This window comes from Colias eurytheme, chromosome 25, assembly GCF_061535395.1.
Source record: "Colias eurytheme isolate Ceu_HAF_F1 chromosome 25, ilColEury1 Martin Lab GWU primary, whole genome shotgun sequence".
Taxonomy (NCBI): domain Eukaryota; kingdom Metazoa; phylum Arthropoda; class Insecta; order Lepidoptera; family Pieridae; genus Colias; species Colias eurytheme.
The window spans coordinates 5,262,122-5,286,244 of record NC_143004.1 but is presented as its reverse complement, the minus strand read 5'-3'; the positions used below and the strand labels follow the sequence as shown (position 1 = coordinate 5,286,244).

The 24,123-nt window shown below is 33.0% G+C and overlaps 1 protein-coding gene across 3 annotated transcripts in view; it reads left to right on the top strand.

Annotated features, from left to right (window-relative positions):
- The window catches only part of LOC149897633 (uncharacterized), a 66,566-nt gene that overhangs the window by 29,801 nt on the left and 12,642 nt on the right, over positions 1–24,123 (top strand). For all 3 annotated transcript variants that reach the window (XR_016458145.1, XM_090116079.1, XM_090116080.1), the window contains exons 2-5: positions 6,304–6,508; positions 7,108–7,295; positions 10,794–10,889; positions 22,990–23,139. Coding sequence is in view for 2 of the 3 variants with exons in the window: in XM_090116079.1 (XP_089972205.1) it covers positions 6,340–6,508; positions 7,108–7,295; positions 10,794–10,889; positions 22,990–23,139 (603 nt within the window). In the remaining variant the exon portion in view is untranslated. The remainder of the gene's footprint in view (positions 1–6,303; positions 6,509–7,107; positions 7,296–10,793; positions 10,890–22,989; positions 23,140–24,123) is intronic.

Here is a 24,123-nt window from a genome sequence, read left to right as displayed (position 1 = left end):
AGGCACCTATTACAGTAGATGAGATGAGACGAGTGCTAGAAAGAGCTATCTAATCTATTTCGAATACTTGAATCATAAAATGTAGATTATAATAACGAGTTATTTATTCATCTATTTTATAGCACAGGTTTTTAGGTTAGTATGAAGTTATTCGGTGCTTTTTATTGGTGTGTTAAGATCGCCTAATGGTCGAAATTAGATTGATTTTACCTAAACCGCGTCGCTCACCTGTAACTTTTCCGCTGTAGGTACCTCGATATGATAATTTCTAGAATCAGAAATGTATGGCAAAAGCACAGAAAAAAATTCCATCCCCTATTTTTATTTGCAACACTTCAGGACGTGATTTTTTAAATATAAAAGCTCGTAAACAGTAGTAGGCACATGTAAGAGCTGGCACAAATCAGTGCTGTGTTTTACGATAATAGCAGTAACAGCTAAACAGACAGACAGATGGATTTATTTTAATTTATATAAATAGATATGGAACAATACTTGTAATTGCATTTCTTGATAAATTTTGCTGTACTATAAAATATATTAAGAATAATATATTATAATGAAGAAATATTTAAAGTAAAATATATTTTTTTTGTTTAAAATGTAAATTAAGTAATTATCTGGTTATAATATAAACACTTGTTTAAATTTTATGACGTCATATCTGCATGGCAATAAGCGAAGTATACATTTCTTTATTATTTTTTAACTAATAAAGATTATAATAAATGAGTTGGTATATATATACTTTAATATCTCAAAATAATTTTAATTAAAGATTAAGTTAGAATTGTAATTAATGAATTGAATGGATGATCTCGAAAATGTAGAGCGTGGCTTGAGATTTTATATCTGAAATTTGAGACGTGCTTTTTTTCTAAACTATGGTAGAATTGACGTAAATTTATTACAAGTAATAAAAATAAGGGGCCTTAAACTTGAAAAAAAAAAAAATAATTTGGAAAATCCAAAAGTGCACGCCTCATAATTTTTTTTTAATAAATATTTATTAATTATTATTTTTGTTTATTTAATAACAATTAAACCACATCGAATCAGACCCTGAAAAATGAAAGGGTTCTATTCCTGAGCATACTCAAGCGTAAGAGAAAAAAAAAGACTCGATTAGTAAAGTATTTCGGTCGCTATCGTGTTAACAAGAAAAAGGATCCGCACATACAGACACACGGTCGTCCAAGACAGAACTTTTTTAAACTGTTTTTTAACTAGTTTAAATAACAAAAATGACATCAAAAATATCATGAACGTTAAAAATAGTGTTTTTTCTTAATATGTGTGTGTATGTATTATCTTACAAGTGCAATGTATGATACATAAAGACATTTTAAGTTTGAAAAATCAGATGTTTTGCGCGAAGTGACAGTAGTACCCACCTCAACGCTTCGCTTATGAGGCGTGCAATAATAATTTCCTATTTTATATAATTTAAAGATAGTAAACAATAAATAATAAAATAAAATAATAAATAAATAAATAAGTCACGAATCACGATAACTTGCTTTAGAGGTCTTAAATTTTGCCTATTTAATACCCAAATTTGTCGTTGTTCTATGGATATTGGATAGCCATATTAAACCATATTATAATAGAACAACAATGACAAAAAAGGAAATTGAGTCACGATTCACAGTGCGATTTTGTAATAGGCCTGTAAACTTGTCAAAGAATCTGTACTTATAAAAGTACATAATATAATAATATAAGCAACGTAATAATATCTACGACTAAAGTCTAAACCTCTGTTTAGCAACGATAAGTACCTACGTAGGTACATTTAAACAAAATAATCTAAGTTCAATAAATCACCTACCAATTCTCTGGTAGGTGTTTTTGACTATGTATTTTAATAAAATACCTATAGTTACTAACTAATACCCTAATACTTTTCTTTTTGATTTAAAAGGATTATCATAATTCAATATTATAGAATTATTTTTTCAAAAATACTTTACTATATTCGTATAATTTCTCAATGTAAAAATAAATTTAGGAAACGGTTATATTTAAAAACAGCTAATGAATTGTTTTGCTGTCGAGTTTCAAGATTGTCAACAAAGGTGTGTGAGTGTGTACTTGCCTATAACATATCTATACATATAGGTACTACACATAGGTACATGTAGCATTAACACATATGGATAACAAAATCCATTGTCTTATATACAAATTTTATGTTTCATTTGCGACTAATTAGAATTTCAAATTTTCATGGCATTGGTATTTGGTACCTACGTGATGTGTAGTAAGTAGTAACGCGAAGCTATGTTAGGTTTTCTTATAAGTTTATAGTTTACTAGCGATCCGCCCCGGCTTCGCCCGTGGTACCTACATGTTTACGTTTTTTTTCATAAGAATTAAGAACCATCCTCGTACTTCAAGGAATAGATTCCGCAGCGCACGCGATGGCAGAGGAATTTTTTACACCTTGGGTTACATTATTGCATTTTTGTTAAGGATCTCTATTTTTTTTGAAAATGCAATATAGCCTATGTTGCTCAGTGAAGATGCAGCTTTCTAATGGTGAAAGAATTTTTGAAATCGGTCCAGTAGTTTATGTGTGAAAACCTACTATACATAATTACAAACCTTTCCTCTTTATAATATTAGTATAGATAATCAATAATCAACATACAGAGCCCCGTCTACACTCTAGACAGTGTTTTGAATTAATTTTATTGTTAAGTTGGGCGTTATAAAATATAGTTTGAAATACACTCTCTATAATAAAGACTAAAATTGGTTCTCATCACTCATCAGAAGCTAGGATTAGGATAACCAAATTTCATTAAATGAAAGGAAATCACATAATTCACGTTTTAATCTTTAATTCATCTATTAAACTTTCTAAAGCAAAGAGTGTGGCTTGGACAAAACATTAAATAAATAAAATAAAATAAAATTTATTAGCAATTATATTAGCATTAATAGTAGAGCTACGACTATTCCGTAAGTACTTTCAAGAGAAAAACGGTGTAAGCTCATAGTTTTATTTCAAAGCTGTATATGGTGTATATGGTGTAAATGGGTCACCTAATTAGCAGGCAGAGCAACAAACAGATGAAATAATATTGTGAATTAGAATTGGAATTCACACACTTTTAACGGTTTTTGTGTGGTTTTGTAAAATGTGCTTTATATATCCATTTTAATTTTTAAACTAGACGTATAATTAATGCATCTATTATCATATTGAACGAAAAAGTTGCAGTGATTTAGTGTTTGATGATTTATGTTTATATGTAAATTCGTTTGAAAAATATTGCTTTAAAATTAAAATAATAAGCAGAAGAAAAACATTTGGTTGTAAAATTATGTAGCAATATTGCTATAAAAACCTACAATACTTCTTTGTTTTTAAGCTAACTATAACCTCTGATGAGACATATTATAATGTAGTTTTTGTACCATTTCTTTTAGCTACATTGTTTCACTGGTACGTCCTACTGGTGAAGCACTTCATACGGCAAGCCTCAAATATGTCACTTATAATTATTTATTGTACGTACAGTAGCGATTAAATAGGCACGCCTGCATGAACAGTTTGTTACGTGTACCTATCTATGCAACTTTTTATCATCACGATGATAACTATATGTAAGTAGTCACTAAGTACTAACAGCTCATGATAGACCATCTTATGAAAATTGAGAAGTCTTTCTTCGCCAACATATTTATTACCTTTCAACCAAATTTTGCCTATACGCCTATACTTAATATTTGAGTATCAAAGTCCAAACACTGATTTATGTATAAACAAATTCTATGGTTTATTGACATAATTTTTGCGTAATCACAAGATTATAATAGCATGACCGTGAACAAACTAGTATCTTGTGTGTCGACGCGGCAAATAGTTGAGGAAATCGGAAGATGCTCGTCAGACATATCACCTTTGATCTATTGTAGGAGAAAACTGTTTTACGAGCTTCGTTTTGGTTGATTTGGTTCAGTCGTGTGTCTATTGTTCAAGATCAAATGTTTCATCTAACAGTGTTGGCTTGATACAATTTATTTTGAGTGAATCAATAGTCTTAAGATTGAGTTAGAAGCTTGTTGTAAAAGGTTTCCATTTTCATGAAAGTTTCGTCATGCTTATTTTATTTATTAAAAATTTTATGTCGTATTTATTATTCCTAATCCTAAACTATACCTAAGCATAGGTACCTCTTTAAAACTGGTTATGCATCTGTGTTTAATTTATTCCTAGCCTATCCAGCTCTAGGTAATAATATTAAAACATAATTAATATTAGATAGGTAATATCGCCAACGAATACATAATGCATTGATCTATATTTATTAAAGTTTTGTGTTAAAATCATTATGGCGAAATAGTTGTATAAAATTGACCATTTCCTCCTTTATCCTCCAAAATATTCCATCTTAGAAAAAAAAAAAATTGTAAACCGCTATCGGAAGTTTAATTTTGTTAAAAATAGATATCTGCTCTTGCATAAATTTTTGCCAAGGACTACTGGTTGGACGCGGAATATATATCTTTTCTTCTACTTCAAACCTTTGATATTTTCCCCCTACTTTATCCTCGTACAAAGAAATGTATTTCTTATATACAAGGTATGTAAACATGAATGAAGCCCTACCCAGTCAACGTAAGCGTATAGCGAGTTATGTAAGCTGAATATTTTCCGTAATGTACATATTATATGTATAGCTACAGCTGTAGAGTGTTGATAATTATCTTTGTGAGTGACCCAGCCTTGTCTATTCGAATCAATTAATACATGTATTACAAAGTAACGCTAGACTATTCAGTATTTTTGTTGTACTCCAGTATATGATCAAGTTTAGAAACTAATCTATATTTGAATAACTATATTAACAGAACAAATGCAATTCTATACTATAGATTTCTGCAGTTTCAAAGGGAATTGTCAAGATCTAAAATTTCTTATCCAAATTGGTTTTCTATCTAATAAAATTGACTATTAAAATAGCCAATGTATACAGATAGTTTACTTGAACTCAATAAAAGCAAATGGAACTAGTCTCAGCCATATTTAGTTATATTATCTGAGCTAGAGCTTGTTTAGATGCAGTTGTTTTCAGATAGATACAATATACATATATGTATAGATATTTTATTATTATATTGATTGAATAATTTGTCAATTTCAATACCCAATTCCACTAGAAGGTTAACCAGTTTTTCGAACGAATGCAATGTGCACTAATGTCTAAATGTATAAGGTTGATACAATTCTGGCTTTTAGAGCTTCATTTATGACTACAAAAGAATGCAGTTATGTTCTGTTGTTTTTTTTAAATTTATTGTTAATCAATATTCCTAATTGATTAGCCATGTCTCGCCACTGATTTTAATATTCATAATACGATATTACATACAATAAGGGAGTTCTTTGCGTCATAGGTTTTACGACGATGTATTATAAGATGGTGATTGGTGACGCAGAGACGACTTACAAACAGCATAATATATAATCTATACCATAAATAAAATTGGAGTACATATCTGTTTGCAATATTAAAAATTACCGCTCTTTACTAATACAAAAATAGTATGTTTTTACAATTTTTATCTTTCGGTCTGTCTGTTTGTTGCGGCTAATTTCTGGAGCGGCTAGACAGATAGTCGATGTAATAAAGAGAATCTTAGGCTACTTTTTATTCTGATATTTCATAAAGATTATGAATATTAGGAATAAATGGATAATCTCATTTACACGGGTGAAACCACGGGACGCAACTAACTTGTAGTATAATATAATAGCACACAACAATCCTCCATACGAATATGAATTGCCTAATTCGATTCAATTTATGAATGAGTATTGTGTTGCATCAGTTTTGCCAATGTCCTGTTATGAATAGACTGTCGGAGTATTTTATTTATGCCGTGAATTGATGCTGTGTGAATAAGTAACACGATCAGAAGGAAAATAATTCGAAGAGAATAATATATTTTTAATATTTAATTGCTTCATTTTCCAAATAAAGTAAAAGAACGACGAACTTAAAGGATAATGGAATCAAACTTGGAAATCATCTTTAAGTGGCCGAATAATCAGAATAATAAATTGATTCGCTTTCAAACAACACCTAAATACATATGTATGGAATTTTATATATTTCTACAATATTTATTTTCTTTACTCTTCAAATTACATAAGAATGTATTCTTCAGTCTTCATTCTGTCCGTGACCAGCGACCACGCTCGCTATAAAGCGTAGACTTCATATAAATACACGTATTTTAATTACCAATACAATATTTTGCAACTATAACATTGTAATTTCATTCCAGGTCACGCAGGCGCCGCTCGGCGTCGCTAGCACTAAGATGCGTTCGTTGATAGCGTACTATGCGGACGCTGTGATGGCTGCAAGCCGTGGGGCGGGCTGCGCGCTCGGCTGCAGTGGCCGCGGCGACTGCATGAACGGCACGTGCCTCTGCGAGATCAGATACGCGGGCGACGAGTGCGCGGGCCCGAACATGCCGTACCATGCGTGTGAGTTCACTTGTAGTTCTTGCAGCAGATGGCCTTACGATGCTGTGGCAGCGGCGAGCCGTGGGGCTGCCTTACTATCGGCGTGAGTTCACTCGTAGCAGATAGTGACAGCGAGCCGAAGGCCCGGCTGCAGTGTTGCAGCGCAGTACAGTTGTCTACTTTGTTGCTTTACTTAGTCAAATTCCACTGCTGAACATACTATCTTCCCTATAGATTTCTGAAACAAAATACATATTTTTTTCAATGTGGTTGAGATGTGACTATATCATCTGTATGTAACGTATTGACGGCTGTCGGCACGTTCCTAGTCCTACTCTAACTTTCGACTCTGTTTATATGCAACTAGCTGTGCCTCGCTGTTTTACACGCAGTGCTCCGCTCCTGTTGGTCTTAGCGTGATGATATAATATAGCCTATAGGTTTCCTCAATAAATAGGCTATTTAACACCGAAAGAATTTTTCAAATCGGACAAGTAGTTCCTGACATTAGCGCGTTCAAACAAACAAACTCTTCATCTTTATAATATTAGTATAGACTATAGATTATAAAAAAAATATTAAACTACCCACTAAATTGATCCAAATCTATCCACTTCCAGGCATAGGCGGCGTGTTCCTAGCTGTCTCGTTCGTGTGTGCTGTACAACTGACCGTGTGCATAGTGGCCGAGTACCGGCGGCTGAAGGCGCCCAACGTGCTGCGCGCGTTCAAGGTGACCACGCAGAAGATGCTGTACCTCGTCGCGTTCCTAGCTTCGTTGATACGCGGCGCTTACTTTATTTCTCCTGTAAGTATTCATCTATAAGTATAAGGAATTTAATCTTAGGTACCACTGGCGCTTACTTTATATCTTCTGTAAATATGGGGAAATTTAAGGTCGTTTGGTGGTATCTACTGCTCTGTATTGTAAACATGGTTACTCTGTTAGCTCCCAAAAAATAAGCAGTTTGTTTTTAATTTAGAAGTAAACATGAACACGCAGAAGATGCTGTTCTATGTCGCGTTCCTTATATTTTCTGTGAGTATACCTTAACCCCAGTAAGACTCAAGTTTGCGCTTTTTCCGCGAAACGGTCCCCATTCGTCAATTCACCTCGCTTTCAGAACACTTCCCTTAATATCTCGTCGTCCATCGGAATTCTTGGTGTCGATATTTCGAGTGACGTGCAATTCCGTGGTCATCTGGAAGAAAAAGCAAAACTGGCCTCTAAAAAATTGGGCGTCCTCAATAGATCGGGAAATTACTTCAAGCCAAGTCACCTCCTATTACTGTACAAAGCGCAGGTACGTCCCCACTTGGAGTATTGTTCTCATCTATGGGCTGGCGCCCCGCAGTGCCAACTTCTTCCACTTGACCGCATTCAACGTCGAGCAGCTCGAATTATCGACGACCACAGGATAACCGATAAGCTTGACCCTCTATCATTGAGAAGGGACTTAGGGTCTCTCTGCATATTCTACCGAATTTATTATGGGGAGTGTTCTGAAGAACTTTTCGACCTTATTCCTGCAGCACAATTTCACCACCGAACATCTCGTCACAAAAACCTCTACCACCCACACCACCTGGATGGTTGGCGAAGCACAACCGTGCGCTTTATGCGCAACTTTCTTCCGCGTACTGCTTTACTATGGAATAAACTACCTACGTCTGTATTCCCGAACAGCTTCAATATGGACACCTTCAAAAAAAGAGCTTACAGCTACCTGAAAGGCCAATAAACTACCTATTCCCTAATCCACCGATGGCATATCCTATTTTACCCTATATATTTCCCTCTTCAAGTAGGCAACACCCGTAACATCAGTTGCGGTAGTCTATGGGCGGCGCACTTAGCTTACCACCAGGCAAGGCGTCTGCTCGTTTGCCTTCTTATGTTATAAAAAAAAAAAGTGTGGATTTCTGATTAAAGTGGGAACTGTAGATTTTGCGGTGCTGCACGCTTGTGTTGTAGTCGATATTACCCCCTGTAGTGTTTGAGTAAAGTATAGGTACTATATCCCCGGATGTCTCGGGTTCGCGGGTAGTGGGGAGCACAGTCACGCAGCAGCCCCGGGCGTGAGCGGACGTGTGTTTACCCTAGTTACTGGCGACGTAACGAGCCAATCCCATCCCCTGCGTATACGAGTGTGAACTCGTAACTACACCCCCTTATATCACGTCCACCCAGACTGAGCTGCTTCGATTAGCGAGTCTGCAAGCTCTGACCTCGGACCTGCCCTATTCCCTGTATACTATGATCTGATACCCCGCTTTATATTATGAACTTGGCCTTTTACGCAACGTCAATTTTGTATTTGAGCTGGAGATTTTTCAAATTCCGGTTACCAAGTTTGTTGGGATGTTCACGTTTTATTATATTCTGCGCATTTTCATATCTCCTGTTATTATTGAGTAATTTCAAAACTTTTATTGGTCATAGTCCATAGAGCATTAGATTCTGTATCTCGTAGCGTTCCTCACTTATATTGTAAATAAAATATCACGGAATGACGAAAATACGATGACGATACGATTCATTCTAGTGATAAGATTTGCAAGAATGAAAAATAAAATGCGACATATTAAATAGGAGGTACCTACAGTTTTATTTAAAATGTCGCATTTAATGTTAATGCACCTAATAAGAACAAACTTGATATATATTTATTTTATAATCATTATTTTTAATATTCCTTATCATCAATTTTATGTGTGCATGTTTTGTACTAATATTAAATATTGTACTTAAATACCCACACTGCGGACCGTGTGCCCATTGACCTATACACATGATCAGTTGAATCAAATAAACACATTATTTAGGTCAACGATAAGGGACTCCAGTTAAATAACAATTTAGTTATTAAATGTATACAGTATACTTGTTGTTTTTTTAGTGCAGTCATTGAAATGTATTGGGGGAGTTGTTTTGATATTAATGGTGGATAAGGTTCTTTTGATAGGTGTATTTTATTGTTTGGCTCTTTTTGTCATTTTGTTTGTTATGGAAATAATTTCTTGTACATTGATAATATATTTAGTTGTAGGTATGTGAATAGATTGGGAAGGGAAATTCTAATGGTACTGATTTCTAATTATTGCAAGGAAAACAGGAACGACATAAAACCAACATTTTTATTATCAAAAACGACTTGATTGGTTGCTTGTATGGGATGGTGAAATCTCTAAAACACTATTAAAAAATTTTGTTTTTTTTTTACTGAAGACAGCTAAAGTAGATTAGAAATATGTATAAGATACTAGAGGTCCGCCCCGGCTTTGCCCGTGGTACATATTTCGCAATAAAAGGTAGCCTATGTCCTTTCTCAGATATCAAAATATCTCCATACCAAATTTCATGCAAATTGGTTCAGTAGTTTAGGCGTGATTGAGTAACAGACAGACAGAGAGTTACTTTCGCATTTATAATATTATTAGTATGGATTATTGAGATACAGGTTATATGTTATTTTTTGTTATTATCAGAGTGTATTGTTGCATTATATTGTTTCAAAAACAAATAGAAGTTATATCAGTATGACATATAGATAGTATGATAAATATATTTTGAGATGGTTTCAATCAAAAACACTACTGATAATTGTATAAAGTTACATGGATATGATATGATATCTTATCGTGTTTTGCCACTATTAATTAAAAATGTTGATTAGCATATTTTTAAAATAATACGATTGGTTGGTTGGAACATAGCGCCATCTGTTGGAATTCATGATAAACATATTTGCAACCGGATACATATTTGTGGCAGACAATAGACATTTGATATACCACTTGCTGATAAAATTACTGATAGTGTATTTAACATTGTTTGACTTATTTTCACTAGCTGTGCCCCGCGGTTTTACTCGCCATGATCCTCTCCTATTGGTCTTAGCGTGTTAGCCTGTAGTAGTCTTTAGTTTTCTTCAATAAATGGGCTATCTAACACTGAAAATATTTTTTCAAATTGGACCCTCACTTCCTGAGATTATCACGTTCAACCGACACAACATAGATGATTTTTCACAAATCTTTAAAAGCAGTTATTTTCAACTTATAAAGAAATGTTTCCTATCAGCAAAATTTGCTGTCTAGTATTTTAAGTACTTTCCCCCCTGGGCCCATATATAATATAATTTCCATGCTGTTTATGAATGCAGTGAGCTTAGAAACTAAAACTTTTAAAGTTTCTCTTTTTGATTATAAAACAGTATAAAAGTTCTAATATGAGTTAATACACGTTTCTTCTTTTTATTATAAAGAAAATATAAAAATTCTAATATATTTGTTTGTTTCACAGTCATCATTCCAAGAGACATGGGCGACGAGTCTTCTATCAGCATACTATCCACTGCTCCTATCTGGCTCTTCACTCATCGTCTGTTTTTGGGCTGAGGTAAGTTAGAAATTAATATGTTACACTACCTTACCGCCTGCGGCTTCGCTTAAGATTTGCGGATAACCTAATATACTCTATTAAAAAAACCCCATCTGTTGTTTTATTTTAAAGATCTAAGCATATACAACACACGACGGAACGCGACTTTGTTTTATACTAGCTGGTTGCCGCGGCTTCGCATGCGTGGTCAATCACTTCTCCCACGTGTGAATTGCACACATAATTTTTTTTATTATAGCGCCATCTATCGAAATTTATAATTTTCAGAGTGATTTAAATGTACACCATAAAAGGTTTTACCATGGGAATGAGATGTTTTCAGACAGACAAAAATCATACCGTAAAATCGCTCTTATAAAGAAAAACAAACAAGTAAGGTAAGGAAGTAACCTTAAGCTATATTAAAAAGAAGATGACCGGTATGGTTTATATGAGTAACTAGCGGTCCGCCCCGGCTTCGCCCGTGGTACATGTTTACGTTTTCTCTACATAAGAACCATCCTCGTACTTCAAGGAATATAATAAAAATAGAATTATCGAAATCGGTTCAGCCGTTCTCGAGTTATGCGCTTACCAACACATTTTGCGATTCATTTTTATATATAAGAATGAGTAATTATTATATCTTAGCAAAAGCACAGGCGAAAGTGTGTTTTAATTTGTAACACAGATTTTGAGGTAAGTATAATTTTAAACGATTAATTTGATTTATTATATGTAATGTTATGCGGCATATTCTTAAAATGTGAGGCGTTTTTTCAAAATTTTAAGCCCCCTTAAGCAGATCACCAATTAATGGGAGTCCATTTATTGTAATTATAGTTATTCTATTATATTCTGTATTTAGGAGGACAGAATAAAAAGCAAATATTTGTATGATAGAATCTTATTGAAATCTGACTTTAGCGACATCTAGCGTTATAATACGTTACTAAGAAAAACAATCTGCTGTTAAATTATGTAGATTGCAGAGGTAAATCACGTATCACGTATGTTTCACATGAGTCGTATAGATGGCACTGATTAAAATTGTCTTGTGGAGAGGTTATTAATTTCAATTCCATACATTATGTAATCGATTTATATACTTTTACTAGCGGTCCGGTCCCCGGCTTCGCCCGTGGTACCTACATGTTTAAACTATCCTATCTCTCAAGTTGGATCGAACTGCACATGGTGTGCGAATTTTATTATAATCGGTTAAGTGGTTTTGGAGTCCATTGAGGACAAACATTGTGAGATTACGAGATTTATAAATATTAAGATGGTACTTACACCTATCAGAAAAAAGTAATAGTTAATTTAAACCTTGACAGTAAATTCATGTTATATTATGTAAGAATATTTTTCTCTAATAAATAATAATTATAAAGGATATTCTGACTTGATTTGTGCAATTTAACCAATTTTAAATTTCAAAATGCTAATACACCTATTATAGGTCCCAGCACGGTTTTGGCGGAATAGGGATAAGTCAAGAGCGAGTGATTCAAGAGGAAGGTTTTAGTATATAATTTATTAGGTTTTAGACAAAGCGGGCGAAGCCGCGGGCGGTAAGCTAGTAGAAGATAAGGAAAGGCATTATTATAGAAATTATTTAAACATTACCTCCTACCATGTGTACATTCAATACATCTTTTCAAATAGCGTACATTAAAAATAAATCATAACAACCTGAAGAATGTTATGAATACAGTATAATATCATATTGAATTTCGGAGAAACGTCTTGTAAAATAAAACAACAGACGATGGAACGAGTTTAGTACGCTATGGTTTTATATGAATCGCAGACATCTGACTCCAAGATATTATTCTAAAGGATATGCTTTTGAATTTTTGATGGGCTTTTTTTTTATATATTTTCGTCTTTGGCATTGAATCCTTTGAATGGTTTTTCTAGTGGGGTGAATTGGAAAAAGATTTCAATGAAGTAAGAAAGGAAATCTGATAGTTTTTATTACTTTTTGTCACTAAGGAATTCTAATGAAGAAATATATTCACAGTAAATAAAGGAACTTACATTTAATACCATTAGTTATTTATCCTACTAATATTATAAATGCGAAAGTTTGTGAGGATGTGTGTGTGTGTTTTTGTTACTCTTTCACGCAAATTCTTTTGAACCGATTACAATGAAATTTAGCACACATATAGAGGACAACTTGGATTAACACATAGGATAGTTTTATCCCGGAAATCCCAAGGGAACGGGAACTATGCCAGTTTTTCTATAAAAACGCCTGCGAAGCCGAAGGCGGAAATCTGGTTATATATTATATTTAATTTCAAAATTTATAAATAATAATTGAGAATTATATAATATTTTATTAACGTACAACTTCATTGTTAAGGTTAATGAAAACATTTTTTTATAAGGTTACATTAAAAATTATAAAAGCGCATATTTTAATTTCACGGCTCCTTGGAGCATAATCACCGTGTATTTTTTACTCAAAGCGCATAGAACTATTAAAAATTTTCTAAATGTGAAGGTAACCTTATTCGATATAAATCTAATTCACACATTATCATTTAAGGACATTATTGAATGCATTGAATATCTTGATATTAATCCTTGTATAGTTTACTAGCTTTCCGCCAGTAGTTTCGCCCGCGTACTAATAAAAGAAAACCTATCCTATGTCCTTCCTCAAATATCAAGCTATCTCTGCAGCTTTCAAGTAAATGCATGCAGTACTTTTTGAGTTTAGCCCTGACATACAGCCAAACCAACTGTATTTTTGGCTTTGATAACAATTATAGATCACACCCGAAGTTTATTTTACTAGCTTTCCGCCCGCGACTTCGCCCGCTTTGTCTAAAACCTAATAAATTATGTATATATAGGTACTAAAACCTTATCCTTAAGATTTAATTATATCTAACGATATTACGAGTTTTAAATTCGATTGTACGCACATTGTACGCGATAGTACACATATTATGAAGTTCTTTGACGATGAATGATTCAATACATAGATTATACACTTAATGATTCGATGGCAGAAAACGTTAGGCATCCGGTGTACACGCGCGCGAATTGTTGTATTTCCGCGCTCTTTTTATATTCGAATTTCGAATCGTATTTTTTTTTATTGTAAGTAGTTTGTGGCAACGGCTGTTTTAGTTGGTGTTGGGGAAAATAAGGTATTTTTAAAATAAATATTGATCTATAAATTGCTAGAAATACGTACGCTACTTCGGGATAATTTAAAATGCATGATATAAAATGAAAAATTTTTGAGCAGAATATTAAGAATCATAGATTTTTTTATTTTTGGCAAATTATTTTTGGTATTTTTTTAAAGGTTACATAAATAAGTGAGAAAGAGTCACAATTTAAGGGTTACTTTTATGGAGATAATCAAAATAGATAAATAGGCATCTTATTAAAAATGCCTTTGTAGTTTGATTTCCAATTGGCAATCTATTATTTCTCGTACTCTAGTAGGTATGTATAATATTTAAAATTATTTTTTGCGATAAAAAGATTGCAATTTGCAACGCGGCTTGTGTATGCGTATTTCACATCGAGATAATATGTACTACGTGTATTTCAGGTGTTTTTAAATTAAATCAAAAGGCTGTGCCAAAACGCAATAAAATCGGTAATAATTGTTAGCAATACAAACTTTACGAGTTTCAAGCAATTGCCTACTATTGATTTTATATGCTTTTTTATAGAAATCGAGATTATATTGTTTAAAAATCTCAATTTTGACGACTCGTATAGAAAACTTGTATAACTTTTGAAGTGGGTTTTCTGAAATTTTTAATTTACTTTGTGAGCGATTTTTATGTTATGACAATTTTGACTTTTTACATATGGTCCGGGAGCCAGCATCAGATTTTATGACCAAGTTCCTCTCAAGCGGTAATTAGTAAAATGCATCAAAGTATAGTATTATGAAGCCTCGTGAACGTCAGCTGGAGCTCGGTTGGGGGGAAGAGCGGTTGTAGCCTCCCGTATCAGCTGACGGTTTTTCCACCAAGATACAGCCAGCTGACATATATATTTATCCACAGTTACATATAAGCTATCATCAGGTAAATTTTTGTTTGAGAGGAAATAACGGAAAATAAATTTTTCTTTAAATTTAACTTTCATGTTCGAGACACCAGCTGACGTATAATACACCATGTTGTAACCAGCTGACTATTTTTTTTCGTTGAGATATTGGGTTAGCTACAATTTGACAAATTTTTAGCTGGGAGGAAATCAAAGAATGAATGTATTTTTTTTCCTATGTGCGTGGGAGGCAACAACCGCTCACCCCCCCAACCGAGCGCCAGCTGACGTTCACGAGGCTTTATAATACTATACTCTCATGCGTCTGACGAATTATCTCTTGAGAGGAAATAGTTAACCAAATTTGCACCTGGCTCCCTAACCAATAGCGATGGATAGCTAATTTAGGTGGAAATTACAATTAGTTTAAAATTAAAATTAGGTATAGGTAGGTACCTACGCTATAATTTTAAGCAGCCTTATACTATTGTGAAAATTGATGAAATAGTAACTTTATGCTTTTTATTAATTTTTATCCATTTGTGTACGTTAATGTGACAATATGGTGATAATGTTTCGGAAATTATATTTAGGTAGATAAGTAATATAAATAGGTATATAAGACTAACCAGAGATTAGTATATAGTTACTACGTCTATGACTTTGATTGGGTGTTAAGAAGCCTTTTCCTTAATTTTTTATTCCCTTAAAAAATTGTCATGTACGTATGTAATTGAAGTAACATAAAAAATATTATCGTCATACGGATTAATTTGTTTTGGCTTGGATCGTGGTTTAAAAATATTCGTTACTAGTAATATCTTTGCTGGCAAGTAATAGTAGTTGGCATTAGGATAATTTATATTATAATGTATCAGGTACTGTGGTACTTAATGAAATCGTCTCAAGTAAAATAGATGGTATGCAACTATGCACGAAACACTGTTGATATAACAGTTTAAAAAGAGATAAATTTAGATGACGTTCGTTCTAATTATAATATATAAATTTTTCCATTTTTTCACGTAGGTACCCAGTTTTTTTAAGACGAAAGGCATGTTTATTTGTTAACATATGAACGTGGTTAGTTTATAATATTCACTAACTACTTACTAACTAACAGGAACTACTTAAACGTTGAATCATCTTAGTGCCGATTTTTCAATGCTTGGATAAAACTTACCCGTCCAATAAAGTACATATTACACGATTATATTAAAATGTCACGTGAACTGTCAAATACGGGCAATTAGAATACGTTTTTAAAATGGTAGTTTTATACATTATTCGACGAATAAGTTTCATCCAAGCATCGAAAAATCGGCCCTTAAACAAATACATTTGTACTATTAAACTTTACAAATCCCCCTAAAATCGAGTAAAATCAATATACATTTTATTCGAGTTGGCTTAGTACATACATATTATATATGTACATACATATTAGGATCTTTGCTTTGTAAAAAATTTCTAAGAAACGCATCTTGGTTTTTGGAGCTAAGGTTTTGACTTTTTGAGTGATTTTATATTTTTGTTTTTAGAATAATAAGATTTTAAAATAGATTACTACGATCAACAAAGTACGTTTGTACGGTCTGATGATTTAATGGGTGTGCTTAGTGCGTTTTGGTTAATTAATTTGACTATCGACCGAAATTCTAATGATTTTTACGTATTTATGGCTGGTATAATAGATTTATCGTGTATTGAAAACGTAAAACGTTTACGTTTTTTGTAAATTATATTATTTTATTATATTTTATAGTACAGTTATAATAACAAAATTCTATTCTATTCGCGAAATTACGTTAAAGCACAGATTAAATAAACCACAGTCTGTAATAAAGCTGATTGTAGTCATTTATGAGCAATATGAATAGTTTTCTATTCTTCTCTTGACAAACATGCGGTTTCAATATAGACGCATATACATATTGGATATTTAATTAAAAACCACTATACTAGATGCTCGTATACAAGTCGACTACAATAGTAGTCTATTACTATGCAGAGCTTTTTCATTAAGGGTGCTTTCCCACCAATCGTGTGCGAGGATGTGTAGCGAGGAATGTGTTTGTAAATAAGTATATCCAATAGTATAGCTTCAAACTTCAAACTAAATGAAGCGTTGTATTTGGTCTTTACAATTTTACAAATATATTCCTCGTTGCATATTATCGCACATTATTGGTGTAAAAGCACCCTAAGTCCTTGTAGTTTTTGGTCTAGTTTGTTAATTGTATTGCAGTATTTTTTGCGATTTTTTGTCTAATTCAAAAATTAAGCTCGTTTGGCCTTTAAACTGATTTCGTTTTTTAAATAAAATGCATCTCAAAATGAGGTCACTGTATAGAATGTCTCTGCTTCTCTATAAAATAAATAAACTGAACCTTGTTATATTTTTGAGGAAAAATCGACCATAGATAATTAATTTATACGATTAAGCTAATGTTTACGTTTTTTATTGGTCTTGTTTGTTTCCGATTACAACTTTATTGATATAGTATACAAATAAGAATAATTATTTCATTAATTAGAACTATTTTGTTTCCTTAGTTAAAGAGAAACCGGTTATGTCTAACCGGAATTATAAGGTATACTATTACACATTAGGTACATAAAATGTACCCAACATAAGCCCTTGAAGTTTTTGCGTGTCTAATTTATATGTAGATTAAAACCATATGAACCTTATATGAACCAATTAAAACTTAAGAAGTGAACAAATAACATTAACTGCGTATTAAATTACGGTAAAATTAAATTTGTTGTATGTATTTTAGAGCTACTATCATACATACAATTTAATTTTACATAGGTACGGTACTTAAAACGATTAATCTAAATATTTTTATTTTGATCTGTGTAGAGTAGGGCTTCTGCCCCCAAGGTTGCCAAATAATAAAGCCTTTTTCTTTAATTACTTTTAATTCTCTTTACAATATGTGTTGCATAAGCTAGCCCTTATGCACTATGTACTTACTAATCTTCTTATATATAAAAATGAATCGCAAAATGTGTTGGTAAGCGCATAACTCGAGAACGGCTGAACCGATTTCGATAATTCTTTTTTTATTATATTCCTTGAACTACGAGGCTGGTTCTTATGTAGAGAAAACGTAAATATTATGTACCACGGGTGAAGCCGGGGCGGACCGCTAGTAATTCTAATAAATGTAAAAAGCGTCGGGGAAACAATGTGGACGCAAACATATACAAAAAGCTCGATCAGCGAATTGCATATGTGTGTCCCTACAATCTGAGATCAAAACACATTCCCATGCTGTTCTGGGAGTTCAGACAAAACATTATTAATTCTATACGGTGATATTATGATCAAGATATTATTCAAATAATTGCAACGACACATTGTAGGATGTGGCCGACAATGCTGATTATGTTTTAACATAGCTAGACAATATGATAGCCGGATGAATGAAACTCGTGTTATTGTTATGGTTTTACAAAGGGTTCGGGCACGTTAGTGTTGGAAGTTAGAACATTCTAGTCTAAGCGTATGCAATCTCGCGTACTCTAGTTCTAGATGTTTAGGAATGGGAAGGTTCTAGATGCTTCTTAAAAATCTGGTAGGTACTTTAGTTTTTGGAACACAAACGGTTTGCTCCGACTTCGTCCGTAATTCATATATGTATATGTATAATATACTAGCAAACAGGGTGAACTCCGTTTCGCCACCTTTTCTTTGCTATAAACCTCACGGAGCCCGAGACCTTTCTAATGAATGCAAAACCGTGGAAATCGGTTGGTGCGTTCTAGAGTTATAGCGTCAGGAAGGAAAACCCGACTTATTTTTATATATGTAGTAGATAATAGCCTATAGCACTCAGGATTCACTTGCATAATATTCAACGGTGTAAGAATTTGAGAAATCAGTCCAAAAGTTCCAGTCTTCCAGAGATAAGCCCGATCAAACCAACTCTACAGCTTTATATTACTACTTACTAGTACCTACAGATTTTAGTTGTTACAAATTATTTGTATTTTGATATTATTTACACATTCTAGAAACTAGATTCTATCTAATAACTAGATATTAATCTATTCTTATATCAAGGTTTATATTGATACTAGCTTTCCGCCCGCGGCTTCGCCCGCATTTTCAAAGAAAAACCCGTTCCCGTAGGATTTCCGGGATAAAACCTATCCTATGTCCTTTCTCGGGTATCGAAATATCTCTATACCAAATTTCATGCAAATTGGTTCAGTAGTTACGGCGTGATTGAGTAACAGACAGACAGACAGAGTTACTTTCGCATTTATAATATTATTCGCATTTATAATATTAGTAGGGATTTTTGTATACTTTGATTTTTGGTACGTTTTCCCTGCTACCGGAATTTGTACTTTGATTTTTCTCAAGATAAAGCAATTAATGATGCGTAAGTTATGTTGTTTGACAAGATTTTAACAGGTGCTGTGAGAATTTAACATAATCCGAATATAATTTATGCATTTACTAAACATTGTAATAAATAAAATGTCTGTTATGTGAGTGATACTGCGTTGGTACTTACTGAATGTAGAACTTGTTTATATGTAAAACATTTATTATAAGCACAGATTATAAGTTATCATCGCATTAAGAAGATTGTATACAAAACAACAAAAAGATAATTATTATTTTTTACGATTAATTAGTATTGAGAGTGACAAAAAAGGAAGTTTTGCGTGGTTACGTATTTTTATGTTAAGCATACACGGAACTTGTTCATCTTCTCTTATATATAAAAATGAATCGCAAAATGTGTTGGTAAGCGCATAACTCGAGAACGGCTGAACCGATTTCGATAATTCTTTTTTTATTATATTCCTTGAAGTACGAGGATGGTTTTAATGTAGAGAAAACGTAAATATGTACCACGGGCGAAGCCGGGGCGGACCGCTAGTTTTTTATAAAAATATATTACATAAGTACATATTCCTAATTTCCATAAATCTATACTATCTATACTTAATATTATAAAGCTGAAGAGTTTGTTTGTTTGAACGCGCTAATCTCAGGAACTGCTTTTCCGATTTGAAAAATTCTTTCGGTGTTAGATAGCCTATTTATCGAGGAAGGTTATAGGCTATATTATATCATCACCCTAAGACCAACAGGAGCGGAGCAACGCCGGTGAAACCGCGGGGCACAGCTAGTGTATAAAATAAACATGCATGTAATACCGTTAAACAAAGTCAAAATATTAACTGATTGTTGTAGATACGGGTAGAACAAAAAAGTGAATTTAAAACAGAGATAATACTTTTGTCCTTTGAATAATTATATAGGATAACTAGATTTCCGCCCGCGGCTTCGCCCGCGTTTGCAAAGGAATACCCGCATAGTTCCCGTTCCCGTGGGATTTCCGGGATAAAAACTATCCTATGTGTTAATCCAAGTTACCCTCTATATGTGTGCTAAATTTCATTGTAATCGGTTCAGTAGTTTTTACGTGAAAGAGTAACAAACATCCATACATCCATACATCCATACATCCATATATCCATACATCCATGCATCCTTACAAACTTTCGCCTTTATAATATATATTAGATAGGAAGTATATGGGGTATGTAACATTGACATTAAATAGTAACAATGGTACGTATAGTTTACTATTGTTCTGAACGCATGTACTAATTAGATGTCATGTACGCTAGTTAATTATTTTGGTATCATTGGTTTCAGTTTTGTTACGTAAATGTGATCATATTTAAAGTTTGTAACAGGATTTCCATATATTTCGCTATATCCCTTTTAAATATTTCTTATACTTAAGTTAAGTTTGTATTGGGTAATTTTGTTTGCTTTCTCGATAATTCACTAAAACTATCTAGTTTTAATCGCTTGGTGGTGTTGTTTACTCCTACGACTCTAGCTTGAGTTCTACTGCACTTATCGAAACATACTATAAACAATAAACATATTGGAAATAATATCTGAATTATAATACGAAAACAACGATAAATATATCACAGCGATACGTGGAGAGAACGCACTAAATTAACCAAACGTAAGGGAAGACGGCTGCGTATTAATATACAGATAACATATCGTTCATTGTTTATCGTCTAATTGACGTAGATGATATTTACAAGTTCAGTTTGTATATTTGTTTAGTAACAATATAGGCGTCTGACAACTAATTAGTAATTACTTAATGTACCGGTCAAATGTGGCTACTTGACCACATTTTTTTACTTTTTCTTAGCTAACTTATTTATATTAAACTTTTATTAACATTTTATGATTTGTTCATGTCATGAATGATTTCATCATTCACTTTTACTAGGTATTTCTTTAAAATGTATTGAATCTGACATTATTTACAAATAAACGTAATACAGGTCAAGTTGACACTGATGTGGTATCTTGACCTTGCACATCAGTTTTCATAGGTAGATGCTTAACATTCTTGTTTTAGGCTAAGTTGCTATTACTTTTTAATTCTTCGACTTTTTAAATATTGCAGCCCGAAGCTTTACAATAAACTGTTAGGCTCTGGCTACCTGGTCAAGTTGCCACGGGATTTGTAATGATTTCATACAAAGCATTACATGTCGGATAGGGTTGTCACAAACAAGACACAAATTTTAATGAACTATTTATTTATTAAACTAAATTTAATACATACGTATATGTATATTACTTAATACTTATAGGTATTTATTAATAGATAAGGAAACATTTATTTTTCATTAGAAATATGCTTAATCGTTGTCATCAAAGAGAGTATAAGTATCTGGATTGTCCGAAATTTGCAGCAAATTTATTGATTTTACTATGCAAAACTCGAAACAGATAAAAAAAGGAAAAAATGCAGTCACGTTATTTTTTGTGTCAACCCTAGGCGTCGGTCAAGTTGCCACGCAGCGGTCAATGGCAACTTGACCTAACCTGAGGCATCAATGCCCAAGCAAATATTTCGACAGATGAGCCTAAAATTGGATAGTTCCCACTGTAAAATCAATCTCTAGGGTTTATTACACAACATATCAAAACTGTACTCACCTGAGATGTGCAGTTTAAGCTCTACAAACATAATAATACTGACACCGGCAAAAGATCCTTAGTTACAGTCACACTTCGATACGTTATATTGCGAGAACCAACAGCGTTACCGCTTTAAAATTAAAATATGTTGCCAATTAATATTTTAAGAACCTACCAACATCGATACGTTAGGTCAATTTGCTTTCAATTCTACAAAATTTGATATTTTGTTGTTAAACGGAAGGTGTGGTCAAGTTGCCAAGTAAAGGTCAAGTAGCCACATTTGACGGTATACAGTAGCACATGTTACAAAGGAAACATACCACTTCGGATTATTGTGTCTACGCGGTGGGTGTTGTGTACACTATACGGTAGTGAAAATAACGACGAAGTGTTAGGTAGGTAATTCATTGGTAGTTAACAATTTTGTATATCAGTTGAAGAAATACGGGGATTTTGAATTTGATTTGAACAATCCATACTATAATATTATAAATGCGAAAGTAACTCTGTCTGTCTGTCTGTTACTCAATCACGCCTTAACTACTGAACCAATTTTCATGAAATTTGGTATAGAGATATTTTGATACCCGAGAAAGGACATAGGATAGGTTTTATCCCGGAAATCCTACGGGAACGGGTTTTTCTTTGAAAACGCGGGCGACGCCGCGGGCGGAAAGCTAGTTATAAATAAGGAAGGAATATAAAGATTCTGATATTGAAAAATTTTGAGTACCTATACAGAAACGTACGTGTTATAAAATCTTCCCAAAACTATACTATCCTTACTAATATTAAAAAGCAAAAGTGTGTTTGTTTGTCTTTTTGTCGAAATTGAGTGAATTAATATTTATATAGTTATGTTATTGTCTCTGGACAGTTTAGAAGCTTGACATGCTATGAAACATCTTATTCCCATGTAATTTTCTATGACTACGCGTGCGCAGCCGCGGCTTAAAAGCTAGTCTAGTATATAAGTATCTATTGCCTTTTGTATTACGACTTCGTGTTGATTATAGTGATTGTTATATGCCAAAAACTGTATCCAAATTTCTTTATTTATTGGAACAAAAATGTTTTTTCCCCCAGGTATTCCATCTCCGCGACGTTCGATGGGAGAGGCAGCGGTTCCTCTCCAAGTCTTTCCTTGCATTCGTCACATTCAACGTGATCATCTATTCGCTTCTCTTCGCCGAAGTGCTGACTATTAACGTGGCTGATACATCTGCTGAGAAGAAGGTATGTTCTTGTATTTTAGCTTTGAAGTGAAACTTCTTTAGGCCCGTTGAGAGTAAAATTTCCAGGTCGCATCATGGCAATACCGTCACTCCATGGAGTTAAAGGCGACGATTTTGGATAAACCACTTTTATCGTGACAAAATCAAACGTTTATCTCGAGAAAAAAAGAGCGCCAAAAGTGGTTTATCGCAGATAAAACCAAAACTAAAAGTAATTACACAAAATGCTCTGACAAATATCTTGCAAATGTTTTAATATAATTGTTTATGAAAAAAAAATCATAATAAGTATTACCATGTCAAGTAGAAAACGTAAAAGTGTGAAAATTAGAGCTAACTTGGTGATTTTTTTTTATCGAGTAAATTTTAATATTTTATGTTTTTGATTAAACAGAATCGTTGAACATATCATCTAGTTTGATATATATTTTATTTTTTAGATTTGGTCTTGCATATTACACGTATCATCTAATAGAAGATTGGTTATTTTGCTTTATGCGCCCCCTTAAGTCTGATTAGTGATTAGTAAGTGGAAAAAGCCTTAATTATAGAATCTAGATAAGATAGAACATTATTAAACTCGGTCAGTTGACACAAAACTAAATTAGTTTATTGTTGTTTAATAGTAAATTAATGTTTGTTTACATGTATTAAGCAAATGTGTAATTGATTGACTGATAAGGTTAAAAAACAAATGCCAATTTTCATATTTAGGGCCTATTTTTCAATGCTTGGATAAAACTTATCCGTCCAATAAAGTATGATTACGATAGTACTAAATATTTATTAGTATCGTTGAAATTAGCATTATATTTAGGTGATAGTAATGCTACAAAGCATATATGATGATTGGGATATTAATTTTCTAGGGATCAGTAATACATATTAGGCACTGACTTTTCTTACTACTTCCACAAATAAAGGGTTTCATTTTCAATGGACTTTCTTCATCGCTGTCCTTGATCTCTAGATCCATAAGAATATG